The sequence below is a fragment of the Eubalaena glacialis genome, chromosome 2, assembly GCF_028564815.1.
Source record: "Eubalaena glacialis isolate mEubGla1 chromosome 2, mEubGla1.1.hap2.+ XY, whole genome shotgun sequence".
Taxonomy (NCBI): Eukaryota; Metazoa; Chordata; class Mammalia; order Artiodactyla; family Balaenidae; genus Eubalaena; species Eubalaena glacialis.
In genome coordinates, this window is record NC_083717.1 from 37,126,240 (window position 1) to 37,142,221 (window position 15,982).

Below are 15,982 nucleotides of genomic sequence, written 5' to 3' on the forward strand. Positions count from 1 at the left end.
GAGTGGGCCCCGCTTGCCGCAGCTAGAGGAAGCCCTCGCACAGAAACGAAGACCCAACACAGCCAAAAAAAAAAAATAAATAAATAAATAATAATTAAAGGTGCTAATAATTTTTTTAAAAAGATTTTTTTCAATTGGGAATCATTCTGAATTCATAGAATAATTTAGGGAGAAATTGACGTTCTTACAAAATTAACTCATCGTGAAAATAGGGTTTGCCTTTTCATTTATTCAAACCTTTTGTATTCCTCAGGAGCACTGTTCAGAATTCACATATGGACATAGAATGAAGAGTCTTCCCCTAGGCTATGACCGCTAGTCACCACAGGCAATCCATGTCACTTGTTTCTTGTGTGCACATCCAGAGATTTTAAGCTTATTTAGCATTTAAACAAATGCTAGCATATATGTATATCCTGTGTTATGCTCTTTTTCCACGTATTAATATATGTTGGCAATCTCTTCATATCAGCACACGAAGAGCCTTCTCATTCTTTTTTTTTAAGATTATTTATTTTATTTATTTTTGGCTGCGTCAGGTCTTAGTTGCGGCACGCAGGATCTTCGTTGAGGCATGCAGGATCTTTTGTTGTGGCACAACTGCTTCTCTCTAGTTGTGCTTGTGGGTTTTCTCTAATTGTGGCACACAGGCTTCAGGGCATGTGGGCTCTGTAGTTTGTGGCATGCAGGCTCTCTAGTTGAAGTGCGCGAGCTCAGTAGCTGTGTCGTGTGGGCTTGGTTGCCCCACAGCATGTGGGATCTTAGTTCCCTGACCAGGGATCGAACCCGCCTCCCCTGCATTGGAAGGCAGATTCTTAACCACTGGACCACCAGGAAAGTCCCCTTCTCATTCTTTTTCATACCTAAAAAAGCATAGGATTCTATTGTAGGGACATACCATCATTTATTTACGTAATTACTCTTCTTAAATGATAGACATTTAAGCTGTTTCCAATCTTTTACTATTACAAGCAAGGCTGTCATAAATAATTCTGTATACGTATCATTTCCCATGTGTGAGTATATCTTTGGAAGATATTTCTGGAAATTGATTTCTGGAAGTAGAGTTGCTAGGCCACAACGCACATATATTTGTGATTTGGATAGATTTGGCAACGTTGCCCTCCGTGGAAGTTGTACTAATTTACACTCACCTGCCATGTATGAGTGTGCCTTTGTCCACACATCTTTCTCAACACACTGTTATCAAGCTCTTTGTTCCTTACTAATCTTAAAAGTGAGAAATATCTCAAACTGATTCTAATTTGCATTTCAATTACTATTAGATTTAGCATAAACGTTAAGAATCTTTTATACTTTTTTTCTATGAACTTTCTGTTCATATCATTTTCCTATTTCTTCCTACTATTTATTTCTTTATGTTAAAAGTTTCCAAAAATCAGTATTGTGGGAGCTTTTTGTAAAATGAATTACAAACATTTCCCTGTTTCTTTTATTGTGGTTGGTATCTAGAATATTTTTATTTTATAATTGAGTTCATTATTGTTTTTTCATATGGTTTCCCTGTTTTATATACTACTTAGACTTTGTCAAAGACAAAATATTCTCCTAGCCATCTTGTCACCAGGCATGATCTCCACATTAAAAAAAAAAGACTGAAATATTTCAACATTTAGAAAAGTATAGTGATATATTTTTTAAAAACTGATATACCCATCGCCAGAATTAGTTAATATTTTGCTGTGTCTGCTTTAGATTTTTTGCCTTTGAAACCAAAAGGTACAGATAGTTCCCTTTGAACATCTCCCCAATACCAGTGCCTCCCCTGCCCCTGAGGTAACTGCCTTTGTTAAGTTGGAGTGTGTCCTCCTGGTCATGGTCAAGGGCCTTTGAGACCGGAGAACCCCCTCTGGCTAGTTGAAGTGGAAGGGATTTATCAGTGGAAGGGCTGAAGAAACAGACTCGTGACTGAGTTTCCTGGAAAGTCTCCCTAAACCACACTTGAGGGCTGGGACGCCCAGGCAGCTGCTGCAGCCCCAGAGGCTCACTGCTTCTACTGCAGTCAGAGCTGCTGGTGGAGAAAGTTCAAAACCGATGCCTCTACATGTGCTCTCCGTTGTTGACGCATTTCTAAATCAGAGCCTTGCATCTGACAGGGTAACCTAAATTAGATACAGAAACCTGGTGCAAGGGAGTATGGAGGGCAATCTCTTGGTTTTCTAATGTGTGTGTACACCAGGAGCTTAGTGTCGCACAAGCCAGTTCACAGTATTTGTAAACTTCCTGAACATTTTAATGCTCCTACAATTAATTTTTCCATGAACAATAGTGTATTGTTTTGGGTATTCAAAAAATGGACGCAAAAAAAAAAAATGGACGCAAATGCTGTCATAATGCAGCTTAGCCTTTTCATTCAATATTATTATTAAGCCTTTCCCAGTTGACATCTGTAGCTCTGCTTCATTCTTTTTAACTGCTGTGTATTGTATGTGTTAGTTGTTACCCTGTAACAAATTACCGTAAAGTTTACTGGCATAAAACAGCGTTTACCCTCTCAACAGTTTCTATGGGTAGGAACCCAGGTGTGGCTGAGTTGGGTCCTCTGGCTCAAGGTCTCTCATAAGGTTGTGATCAATGTGTCTGCTGGAGCTGTGGCCTCATCTGAAGACCTGGCTGTGGCAGAATCTGCTTCTAACACACTCCTGTGGTTGCTGGCACATGACTCAGTTCCATGGTGGCTGTGGGCTGGAGGCTGCCCTCGCTTCCTTGCCATGTATTAGGCCTCTCCATGGGGCAGCTCGCAACACAGCAGCTTGCTTCATCAGAGCAAGCAGCTAAGAACAAGAGTGTGTGCACAAGATGGATATCACCGTCTGTAATGGGCTGGATAGTGTCCCCCAAAATTCAGATACCCTGGAACCTCAGAATGTGACCCGGTTCTTGCTGTTATTTTTTCCCCCACTCAGTATATACCTGCTTAGTTTTGTCTGGATGTTTTCCAATGTCTGTTTACCACTGCTTTCTATACGCTACCTCTTCTTTCTGAACTCATGTTAAAGAATTATTATCTTCCAGCAGTTTTTTCCGAAGTGTATCACTCCTTTGTGTTTTGGTTGTTGCACATGAGAAGAAGTCTGATGGCAGTCTAACACTAGTTCCTTTGTAAGTCATCTGTCTTCTCTCACAGCTTTTACTCTTGGAGCTCAATGCTCTGCAGTTTCACTGTGTTGTTTATTCCTCCTACTTGGGATTTGATGTGCCCTGTAAATATATAGACTCTCAGGCTTTCTCTGGATAGTGCTTCTCCCCATTTCTTCTCCCCTCTAGATCACCTAATTTCAACACATTTTGAAGCATTTCATTCTATCCTCCATATTTTAACTAACTTCGTTTTCACATTTTCCATTTTTAATCTCTGTGCTGCATGCTGAATCATTTCCTTAAGTCTTCCAATTTACTAATTCTCTCTTTAGTTATGTCTGGTTTTCTGTTAAACCTGTACAGAAGTTTTCCTTTTTAAAAAAAAAAAAACAAAAACATTTATTTATTTGGCTGTGCTGGTCTTAGGTGTGGCATGAGGGATCTTTTAGTTGTGGCATGTGGGCTCTTTAGTTGTGGCATGTGGCTCTTAGTTGCGGTATGCATGGGGGATCTAGCTCCCTGATCAGGGATGGAACCCGGGTACCCTGTATTGGGAGAGTGGAGTCTTAGCCACTGGACCACCAGGGAAGTCCCTCCATTTGTTTTGATGACTGTATCCTTCATACCTAGAATGTCTCTTTGGTTCTTTTTCAAATCTTTTTTTTTTTTTTTTTTTCAAAACTACTTTGGTTTACCTTATGGTTTCTATTGCTTCTTGTACCTCTTCAAACATGTTAAGATACTTATCTTAAAGTCTCCTGATTTTTCTGTCTCTGCCTCATGATGGTTGAGTTCCTTGTGGGATCATTTCCTTTTCCTTCCTGGCACCTAGAGGAGCGGAGAGGGCTTTCTTCCCACATCAGTCCACAGTTATCAACTTAGGTCACATGTCTCCACACAGGGAAAAGGGGCCTTTGTTTCTTTAGACAAAGAGACCCCTGAGGGGCTGGCCTTGTCAGACCTCCAGAGTGCCCTGACATCTCTGAATGGGCATCAGGTACCCAGGACCCATCCCTGAGAGCCCTCCAGGGTGCATGATCTCTCTGAATGGGTACCAACTGGTGAATTAATTAAGGTATTTCTGAGAATTTGTCAACATATTCACCTGGCCCTTTGTGACCCTGGAAAAGTCATTTAACCATTCATCTTTTCTGTAAAATAAAGTATCTTCTTTATTTACAGGGAGAAAAAAAAAGTATTTTAAGTAATATAAAACTTCAAAGAAGAGGTGGCACATGTTGTCTTAAAAACAAATAGTTTAATTTCATTTTTATCTAGAACAAAAAAACATACAAGTTTAAAAGGAAACGGCAAGCGCTTTGACATGTCATCATGTGTCATTTTTTATGGTACTACTTTTGTTAAAAATGTGAAGATACAGAACCTTTATAAATTTCAGGAAGCAAAATGCAGATGAAAACAGATTGGTTATAAAATGTCAATTCACTAAATACTGCATTTTCTCTGTTTTTATGGAGAATATTTCATAGAAACACTGTATAAAATAAGGCAGACTTTTGGAAATTCAATTATAAAATTTTAGGAAAAAAGTGTGAAGTCCTAGTTTCTTTCACTTTGGGGAGTCACCTGCAGAGCCCGTCAGACAACTAGAGCAGTTTCTGAGCTCTGGTTGCTGTACAGGAGCCCTTCTCGTTGAGTGCTTCTAGAATCAGACCCACCCACAAAACAGCTTTTCCCAATTAGCATCAATCCGAAAAGTTTAACATACACAAATATTTCTATAGTGCAGTAAAAATGTGTCATTTTATATTTTAAATTTGCATTATGAAAATGTCTGTACATGAAGTAATACATATTTAATGAATATGAATCATGTAAATTTGGTCATGGCATTTAAAGTTGGCTTTGGCTTTGAAGTATTTTTAAATTCATAGAAAATATTGAACTTCTAATAAAATAAATAAAACATTTTAATAATTGATATTAATAATCAACTTCAAAATTTCTTTGTCTGCATTTTCTGTTCAATTTTAAAAAAGAAGTCATTGCACCTTCTATGATGTGAAAAAAGATCCGATTGCCATTAGCTGTTCTTAAGTGCTGAACATAACTGAGAGAAACTGCAATAAGACACTCTGTCACTGGCAGGAAATCCATCACCATCCTTTGCGGGGGCAGTCCCAAGCTCAGAGCTCATGTTATTTTTTTTTTTTTTTTTAAAGGTAGAGGAATGGGGACATTTTAAATTTATTTATTTATTTTTGGCTTTGTTGGGTCTTCGTTTCTGTGCGAGGGCTTTCTCCAGTTGCGGCAAGCGAGGGCCACTCGTCATCGCGGTGTGTGGGCCTCTCACTGTCACGGCCTCTCTTGTTGCGGAGCACAGGCTCCAGACGCGCAGGCTCAGTAGTTGTGGCTCACGGGCCTAGTTGCTCCGCGGCATGTGGGATCTTCCCAGACCAGGGCTCGAACCCGTGTCCCCTGCATTGGCAGGCAGATTCTCAACCACTGCACCACCAGGGAAGCCCCACCGAGCTCATGTTTTAACGGACATGAATGCAAACCGTGGTTCTCACGTGACTTTCTGAAGAGCCCTCGCAGCAGGCCCAGGTACCTTGAGTGGACTAAGTCTCACTTTATGGCAATGGCATCAGATGGTGGCTACAGAAGGTTGCTGACGTCCCTGTGTGCTCTTACAGGCTCTGCAGACCGGGGGACGAAAGGACCACGGAACTCTGACTGCCCTCAGGAATCCCAAGTGACTGGAGGGACACAGTGTCAGGGCCCCAGGCAGTGTCGCCCACTATTCAGGAGGTGGGCGGAGGCTCCGCAGCTTCATTTCGTCCAGTCCCTTCCAGTATTTAAAATTGTTGTCAAGATGCTGCATTAACTCAGGCAGGTCTACAAAGGCTGGAGAAAAAAGATGGCACTGTGATATACCCTTTCACAGCCTCAGTAAATTTAGACTTTGAGGCTTTCTAAGGAGAGAGCATTTTACGGAAGAGGGACAGATAGGAGTAGACAACTGCACAGTGCTCAGCAGACACAGCAAACCCAGCGGCCGGAATGAACTAAAGCCAAGTCCTGTGCTCAGTGCCAGCAGCTCCTCTGTAACCACCTGGTGAGCTGACAACTGGTAGATGAAGCAGAAGGAGGACTCATCTGCATACTCACCATTTGATCAGCACCTTTGGGCCCAGGGTGCCAGGAGCCAGGCCCTGACTGGCTCTCCTGGGTGTGTCTCCCTGCTCCCTGCCGCCCCCCCCCCCCCGGCCGTTTATACCGTCATCTTCCACCTGCAGCACATCCCCTAGGGCCTGAGTGGGGAGCAAGTCATTTTACATACGAAGAAAATGGGGCCAGGAGAGGCCATGAATCTGGACTCAGGGAGCTGCGGAGCCTGCAGTCTGGCCCCAAAGCTGCAGCTCTTTCCACCATCTGAGTCCTTCCCCCACCTCCCAGCACCCTGAGATGGGGGTTCGTCTCCTGCCCATGGATCTGGACAGGGAGTATTAGTGGGGCCCCTTCCCTGAGAGTCCTTTACGTGACAGGCTCCTCTGCATGCACTTAAGGTTAAAGAAGAGGGACGTGTACCCGTCAGAGACCAGCCTGCTCTCGGGTCGGCTACCAAGTGAGGCGGGAGAAGCTGGGGAGCAGATGGCAAAAGGGCTCCCACAGAACGATGTGGGGTTTGGAGTCAACATAAGCGTTTCTGAATCCTGGGCTCTCCACCACCGGCTGTGCAGCCCCAAGTTCACTCCTCTCATCTATGAACCTGGCACAACAACGTCTAGCCCCTGGGGCCAGGGGCAGTTGAGGAGGAAGAGTGCAGAGAGCACCCCGCCCTCACGGCCCTCGGTGTCAGCTCACTGCTTCTCAGCCCTTCTTCAAAGTCTGAGCACCCAAACATATTCTACAGTCAAAAACTACACTATGCACTACTTAACATGCAGTTCCCCATTAATGAGGGAAATATGCTCAAAGCGTTCTTACCGTCCCAAGCAGCAAACATGTCTGTGATGAAGTAGTCAATGAAAGAGATTTGGGATTTGGGGATGCTGCAGGTATTTCTGTCAAAAACTGGCATCACCACAGGCAAGTCCTGTCGTTTCTCTTCATCAGTCTGCAAAGCAGAAAATGCCAGAATTACGAGACTCCAGTATCTGGCTCCACTCCCCATCAGGAGCAACCCCTCTGCCAAAAGCCTCTCCTGGCAGCCCAGAGTGCTCGTGGGGAGAAGCCGATCACAGCACCAGCCAACAACCCGGATCTGCCATGTTGTCCCCGATGGGGACTGCTCTATGCCAGAGGCACCAAGGACACCCCAACCCAACCCACATTTTCAACACCTGGAAACCTCTTGCTGAAGCTCCTGAGGTAAGATTGCAAACGGTACCTGCAGTGCATGAGCACACTAGTCAGCTCAGCCATCCTCCCAGCCGGCAGGCGTTTCAAGGGCCTGATCCAGAGCGGCAATGGTGAGTGAGAAACAGCCCCCTTCACAGAGAAGGGACAAGTGGCTGCTTCTCATCTTGGGCCAAATTATTTTATTTGAAAAAGTTCTGAACATGCTTGAGGTAAAAAAGAGCTCTGGGATGAAGAGTTTTTATGTACTTTGATAAACGCTTCCAGAACATCTTCAGGATTCCAGAAAGATTTGTAAAAAACTGAAAATATAATTAAGATCCTGGGGGGAAAGGCAAGTATATCTTGAAAGATATAAAGGAGTTTCTTGTTCTTTTTATTCATAAGGTTGCTTTAATCAAAGGGTCCTGGAGAAAAGGATGAGGGGATGCCTGGAGGGTGACGATGAAGCAGTGGGTCTTCCTGGAACGAGGTGGGAACTCAGAGGGTTTGAGGGTGCGATTAGAATCACCGAGAGGTCCCTGCTGGAGCAGGCAACCAGGGCTGAGAGTTAAGCAGATGGTCACGCGAGGGGCAGGATGAGGGGGACTGAGTGTAAGACCAAGCAAGGCCGGGGCGGGCCTGGCTAGAAGGGCTGGAGCCATCCTCTGGCTCTGGAAGGCACAGCTGTCCTCAGAGGCACCTGGATCATTGTTCCTGATGGTCCGGGCAGGCTGCCCTGTTGGGCCAGGCATAGTGAGAAGATGACAGAAGGGGTGGCGATCCTGGGATGAGATAACTTTTTGACCAGTCGTGGCCTCTGGAGGGCCGGTCAGTGAGAGCAAGGGCTGAGGACAGGAGGTATGTGGTGTGCTCGGCCATCTGCCAGAAGCTCTGGTGGCTGAGCTCTGTGGGCCATCTGGGACTGTGGGAGAGTGGAGGACATTTCTTGAGCGGCCAACACTGGGACAAGAATTCAGGTGTTCAGCAAGACCAAAAGAAAACCTACTCTTGGGGCTGAGGGCCTGTCCCTCCAACTCTTACCCCTGTAACTGTTCCCACAGGGCAAACTGGGCCAGTCCCCCTTGTTGTTCTTGACAACTGGCCAGGAGCTGCCTCCCCTGTTCTGTTCCACTTCTATTCTGCTGTCTTTGCCGAGGCCTGGCAATCACCAGCAGGGCTGCAGGGACTGGTTAGAAGTCACCTTGCCCTGCACAAAGGTGGATAGATCCGAGGCCCAAGCCACTGGAAGAACTAGGCCCCACAGCTAACGGCAGGTGACTTTCCCTGGAAGTGACAATGACTCACTACAGCTCTCAACATGGAATCTCCACTTGAGGGCAGCAGGTAACCTTTGGGGGTTTTCCTAGGAGGGACTGTACCTAGCACCGTGCTGCAGAGATGTACTGCAGAGATGTACTTATGCTAGGTGGGTGTTGAGGGTGCTGGGGACAGGGCTAAGAGAGGCCTGTGCTCCCTGTGTTCAGGTGGATGGTGCTAGACTATGGGTCAGGGCAGAAGCCAGCAGTAAGAGCCCCTGCTGCTCCAGGCCAGGGAGCCAAGTCGCACACGCTTGACTAGGATTGTACAGGCCAGGGAGCCCTGAGAGGCAGGGCAGAGGCTATCTACAGCAGTTGTCCGGCCAGGAGCACACTCCAGGAGGTGTGGAAGGTAGGGTGAGGGTGCTCTGGGAAGAGACTAAGTAGGGAATATTGACAAGTCTTGGCCTCTGCTGGCTGGTGAAGCCTCTGCTGTTAGGCCACAGGCCGGCAGCCCCATCCCCCAGTGCTGTCGCAGAAAATTGCAGGGTTAGCTCTACATGAGTCTCTGCCCTGGTGTGTATAGGAAGGGGCGGAGGGTGCAGGAATAGCCTCAGGTTCACAGCCCACTGGCCTGTCTGGCTCAGAGAGCAGTACCACAGGGTGGGTGCTCTCCTGGCACTGCCCCCTGGTCGTGCTGGATAATGAACCAGCTCTCTTGGGAAAGCCATAGCAGAGGCTCACTGAGCTCAGCAGTTCATGGCTCCAGAGGCTTTTCTGTTGGTGCTGCACTCTAGGCCTGCCCTCCCCTCCACATGGAAGCAGTTGACTTGTTAAAGGTCAATGAAAATGCTCATGCTTGTATTTCTTCTCTTTGGCCCAATGTGACAGGTACATGGAGCTTCTCAGGCCCTTATTCTCTTTTGAAGACCACTGTTTGCCAATGAGGTCCTCCGTGCCCATGCCCCCACTTCTAGGCCACCAATGAGATCTCCATGCCTGGGAGACAGTCAAAGATTCTACAGTAACCAAGTGAATCTCCAATCAAGAAAAAGTCATTTTCAAAATGGTAGGAAGTGTCATGGTATTTTTACTCACCCTTGCCCCACTCCTCCCTAGCACAGTCTTGGTCCAGATGAGACAGCAGCCCAGCTCTCAACTGTTTAAATCGAACTGGAAGGAGTGTAGAGCTGACCTTATTTGCAACATTCTAACCTGTCTGGAGTTTGTCTAAAGGACTAGCCTCTATTTCACCTAATCCAGCTCTCAGGTGGAAAAGCAATGGTTACTGCCTGGGAAAGCTGCATGGAGATGACAGACACACAGATGCCTGGGGTAAGAGATTACAGGTGGAGACAAACAAATGCACCATTTAAGGCCCCAAGGAAAAGCCTCTTGGGGAAATTAAGATATTCAAAAGCAGCTGTATATAGAGGGGAAATGTCTCGGGCAAGACATGCTCAGAAAAGACCTGAAGAGACCGTAAGCTTTCATGTTGGGCTAATCCCAAGACTCAGAACATGCCCAGATAATTAGTGAAAGACTGTCCTGGCACAGAGCCAAAGTGCAAAGACTGGGAGAGGTGGCTGTTTTTTCAAATGTCCAATTTTCAACAACAAAAAAAATCACAAGGCCAAAGAAACAGAAAAACATAACCCATTCAAAAGAAGAAAATAAATTGGCAGAAACCATCCCTAAAGAGGTACCCGCAATGATTTATTAAAGACTTTAAAACAACTATCTTAAATATGCACTAGTGCTAAAAGAAAGAAAACATGGATTAAATGCTAAAGGAAATCAGGAAAATGATATATGAACAAAATGAGAGTATCAATAAAGAGACAGAAATTATAAAGAAGAGCCGAATAACAATTCTGGAGCTGAAAAACACAAAAAGTGAATTGAAAAATTCACTAGAGGGGTTCAACAGCAGATCTGAGCAGGCAGAAGAAAGAATCAATAAATTTGAAGATAGATAGGACATTTGAAATTATCAAGTCTGAAGAGGAGAAAGAAAAATAAATAAAAGTGACAATACCCTAAGTAATTTACAGGACAACCTCAAACAGACAAATACATGCATTATCAGAGTGTAGGAAAGAGAAAAGAGAAAAAAAAAAAAGGAGCAGAGATTATTTGAAGAAATAATAGCCCACTGGGCATATACCCAGAGAAAACCATAATTCAAAAAGACACATGCACCCCAATGTTCACTGCAGCACTATTTACAATAGCCAGGTCATGGAAGCAACCTAAATGCCCACTGACAGACGAATGAATAAAGAAGATGTCGTACATATATACAATGGAATATTACTCAGCCATAAAAAGGAACGAAATTGGGTCATTTGCAGAGACGTGGATGGACCTAGAGACTGTCATACAGAGTGAAGTAAGTCAGGAAGAGAAAAACAAATATCATATGTTAATGCATATATGTGGAATCTAGAAAAATGGTACAGATGAACCAGTTTGCAAGGCAGAAATAGAGACACAGATGTAGAGAACAAACGTATGGATACCAAGGGGGGAAAGCGGGGGCGTGGATGGTGGTGGTGGGATGAACTCGGAGATTGGGATTGACCATATGTACACCAATACGTATAAAATAGATAACTAATAAGAACCTGCTTTATAAAAAAAAAAATTCAAAAAAAAGAGGAAGAAATAATAGCCCGTAACTGCCATAATTTGAAGAAAAACACAAATCTACAAATCCAAGAAGGTAAACAACTCCAAGTAGGATAAACCCCAAAACAACCATATTGAAACACATTATAACCAAACTGTCAAAAGCCAAGACAAAGTGAGAATCTTGAAAGCAGCAAGAGGAAAATGACTCATCACATACACATGAGAAGACAGTCTCAATAAGATGATCAGCTGATTTCTCAGCAGAAACCTTGGAGGCCGGTGGGCACTGGGATAATTACGTAAGGGGCTAAAAGAAAAAAACCTGTCAACCCAGAATTCTATATCTGGCAGAATGGTCCTTCAAAAATGAGGAAGAAATGAAGACATTTCCAGATAAACAAAAGCAGAGAAAATTCATTACCACTAGATCTAGCCTACAAGAAATGATAAAGGGAGTCTTTTCAGGTTGAAATGAAAGGAAGCTAGATGGCAACTTAAAGTCATATAAAGATATAAAGATCTCCAGTAAAGGTAAATACATAAGCACATATGAAAAAGAGTATTATTGCAACTTTGGCTTGAAATTCCACTTTTTATTTTCTACAGGATTTAAAAGACAAGTGCATAAAAATTACAAATCTGTGTTAATAGGCACACAATATATAAACACATTATTTGTGACATCAAGAACAAAGTGGGGGACTTCCTTGGTGGCGCAGTAGTTAAGAATCCGCCTGCCAATGCAGGGGGCATGGGTTTGAGCCCTTGGTCTGGGAAGATCCCACATGCCGCGGAGCAACTAAGCCTGTGCACCACAACTACTGAGCCTGCACTCTACAGCCCTTGAGCCACAACTACTGAACCCATGTGCCACAACTACTGAAGCCCACGCACCTAGAGCCCATGCTCTGCAACGAGAAGCCACCGCAATGAGAAGACCACGCACCACAATGAAGAGTAGCTCCCGCTCACCGCAACTAGAGAAAGCCCATGCCCAGCGACGAAAACCCAATGCAGCCAAAAAATAAATTTATTTAAAAAAAAAAAAGAAAGTGGGGTGGAGAAACAGCTGTATAGGAGTTTGTGTATAAAACTGAAATATAGGTTGGTATCAACTTAAACTGCTAGAACTTCAGGATGTTATAATGTAATTTCTATGGTAACCGTACAAAAAGTTACCCATAGAATATCTGCAAAGGAAATGAGAAGTGGATCAAACATGGTGCTACAAAAAAATCAAACACAAAGGCGGTAATGGAAAAAATGAGGGACAAAAAAGCTATAAGACATGCCTAAGACAAAGTGGCAAAAGTATGTCCTTCTCTGTCAGTAATTATTTTAAATGTAAATGGATTAAACTCCCCAATCAAAAGGCACAGCTGGCAGAATGGATAAAACACATGATCCAACTATATTTTGTCTACAAAAACTCACATTAGATACCAGGACATAGGTTGAAAGTGAAAGGATGGAAAAAGATATTCCATGCAGATAACCAAAAGAAAGCTGAGGTGGCTTTGTTAATATCAGACAAAAAAGACTTTATGTCAAAAATGGTTCCAAGAGACAAAGGACATTATTAATAAATGGGTCAGTTCACCAAGAAGATTTAACAATTATAAGCACATATGCACCAAACAATTGGAGTTCCAAAATATATGAAGAAAACATTGACAGAATTGAAGGGAGAAACAGACACTTCTACAATAATAGTTGGAGACTGCAATAACACACTTTGAATAATGGCCAGAACAGCCAGATCAATAAGGAATTAAGGACTTAACAACACTGTTAACCAATTGGACCCAACAGACATAGAGAACATTCACCCAAAAACAGAATACGTATTTTTCTCAAGTGCAAATGGAACATTCTCCAGGATAGAATATATGTTAGGCCACAAAACAAGTCAATGAATTTTAAAAGATCAAAATCATACAAAGTACCTTTTCCAATAACAGTGTAATGAAACTGGAAATCAACAACAGAAAGTAAACTGAAAGTGGAAATTAAACAATACACTCTCAACCAAAGGGTCAAAGAAGAAATCAGAAGGGAAATTTTAAGATACCTAGAGACAAATAAAAATGAAAACACAACATATGGAAAGGTATGGAATGCAGTAAAAGCAGTGCTAAGAGGGAAATTTATAGCTGTAAATGCCTATGTTAAAAAAGAAGAAAGCTCTTAAATCAACAACCTAATTTTATACCTTAAGGAACTAGAAAAAGAACAAACTAAACCCAAAGCTAGCAAAAGGAAGGAATAGACTAGAGCAGAGATAAGAAAAATGGAGAATAGAAAAATAGAGAAAATCAACAAAACCAAAAGTTGGTTCCTTGAAAAGATCAACAAAATTGAAAAAACTTTAGCTAGACTGACTAAGAAAAAAGAAAGATTCCAATTACTGAAATCGGAAATGGAAGTAGGGACATTACTATTGATTTTACAAAAATAAAAGGATTATAAGGAAGTGCCATGAGCAACTGTATGCCAACAAACTGGATAATCTAGATGAAATGTACAAATTCCTACCCACACAACCTACTAAGGCTCAATTATGAAGAAAGAGAGAATCTGAATAGACCTGTAACTAGTAAGGATATTCAGTTAGTAATAAAAAACCTCCCAACAAAGAAAAGCTCAGGACCAGATGGCTTCACCTGTGAATTCTACCAAGCTCTTCAATACAATTAACACCAATCCTTCTCAAACACTTCCAAAAATTTGAAGAGAATACTTCCTAACTCAATCAATGAGGCCAGCATTGCTCAGATACCAAAGCCTGACAAAGACACAAGAAAACTACAGACTGATATCCCTTATGAATACTGATGCAAAAACCCTCAACAAAATACTAGCAAACAGAATTCAGTAGCATATTAAAGGATCATACACCATGACCAAGTGGGATTTTAGTCCTGCAATATAAGGATGATTCAGCATCTGAAATCAATTGATGTAATACACCACATTAAAAGAATGAAAGAAAAAACCATGATCATCTAAAATGGTAATTTTGTTTTACCACAGTGAAACAAACAAAACCTTTGATAAACTGCTTCCCAAAGTGACGATGATTTTACAAATCATCACTGTGTGATGAGCATTTTACACATTTTACACTGATGAATAAATTTGTTGCTCCATATCTTCACAAACATTTTGTTGTCAGTCTTTTTAATTTTTAGCCATCCTAGTGGATGTGTAGTGGTATTTCATTGTTGTTTTAATTTGCATTTCCCTGATTACTAATGATGTTCAGCACATTTTCATATATCTTTTGTGAAGTGTCTGTTAAAATATTTGGTATTTTTGGACTTCCTTGGTGGCACAGTGGTTAAGAATCCACCTGCCAATGCAGGAGACATGGGTTCGAGCCCTGGTCTGGGAAGATCCCACATGCTGTGGAGCAACTAAGCCCGTGCGCCACAACTACTGAGCCTGTGCTCTAGGGCCCACGTGCCACAACTAACTGAAGGCTGCGTGCCTAGAGCCCGTGATCTGCAACAAGAAGCCACTGCAATGAGAAGCCTGCGTACCACAGTGAAGAGTAGCCCCCACTCGCCACAACTAGAGAAAGCCCACGTGCAGCAACAAAGACCCAACACAGCCATAAATAAATTAATTAATTAATTAAAAATAAATAAATAAATAATCTTTTTAAAAAATTGGTATTTTTAATTAGGTGGTTTGGCTTATTATTGAGTTCTTTATATATCCTGAATACAGTCCTTTGTCAGATATGATTTGTGTATATTTTCTTCCAGTGTGCCTTCCCTGTTCATTTTCTTAGCTGTGTTTAGATGAGAATAATTTCTGAATTTTGGTTCTCACCAAATTTTCTTTTTATGGTTGCTGTTTTCTGTACCTAAGAAACATCTATCCCATTCCAATTAATTGAGTATATTCTCCTATGTTTTCTCTAAAACTTTTGTATTTAGGTCTATGATCCACTGTGAACTGATATTTCTCCACGGAATGAGGTAGGAGTTGTGGTTCATTTTTTTTTGGATATCTCTATCCAACACCACTTGCTGAAAAAAATTTTCCTTTCCCCACTGATTGTATAAATGTGGCCTATTTCTGGGATTTCTATTGTGTCCCATCAATGTATTTGTTATCTTTATGCCAGTATCACACCAGCTTGGTTATTGTAAGTTCTGAAGTCAAATAGTATAAATCGTCCAACTTTTTCAAGTTTGTGTTGTTTATTCAAGGTCCTTCAGCTTTCCATATAAATTTTAGAATCAGTTTGTCAATTTTTACCCAAAAAACTGCTGGGATTCTGATTGGGACTGCACTGAATCTATACACTGATTTGGAAAGAACTGTATTTTAACAACATTGAGCCTTCCAATCTGTGGACATGGTACACCTCTCCATTTATTGAAGTGTTCTTTCTCAGTAATGTTTTGTGGTTTTCAGTGTAAGGAACTGGTCTTCTTTTGTTAAATTTATCCTAAGTAATTTTTGTTTTTTATTGCTATTGTAAATGGGACTGGGTTTTTAGTTTCATTTTCCCATTGTCTGCATCTAGTACACCAAATAATACAACTGACTTTGTATAATGAGCTTGTGTCCTATAACCTTGCTAAATAATTTCCACTTACTAATGTTAGTAATTGTTTTGTACACTCCTTAGAGTTTTCAACATTAAAAAGAATCATGTCATCTGCAAATAG

General features: G+C 42.2%; 1 protein-coding gene across 4 annotated transcripts in view; it reads right to left on the bottom strand.

The window, feature by feature from the left end:
- Positions 1–15,982, bottom strand: part of PDE8A (phosphodiesterase 8A) — a 124,607-nt gene that overhangs the window by 16,086 nt on the left and 92,539 nt on the right. For 3 of the 4 annotated variants that reach the window (XM_061179881.1, XM_061179880.1, XM_061179879.1), the window contains one exon: positions 7,054–7,183. In XM_061179881.1, the coding sequence (XP_061035864.1) occupies positions 7,054–7,183 (130 nt within the window). Of the gene's footprint in view, positions 1–4,395; positions 5,971–7,053; positions 7,184–15,982 lie in introns of those variants that run through there. The other variant, XM_061179883.1, reaches the window with a different exon arrangement.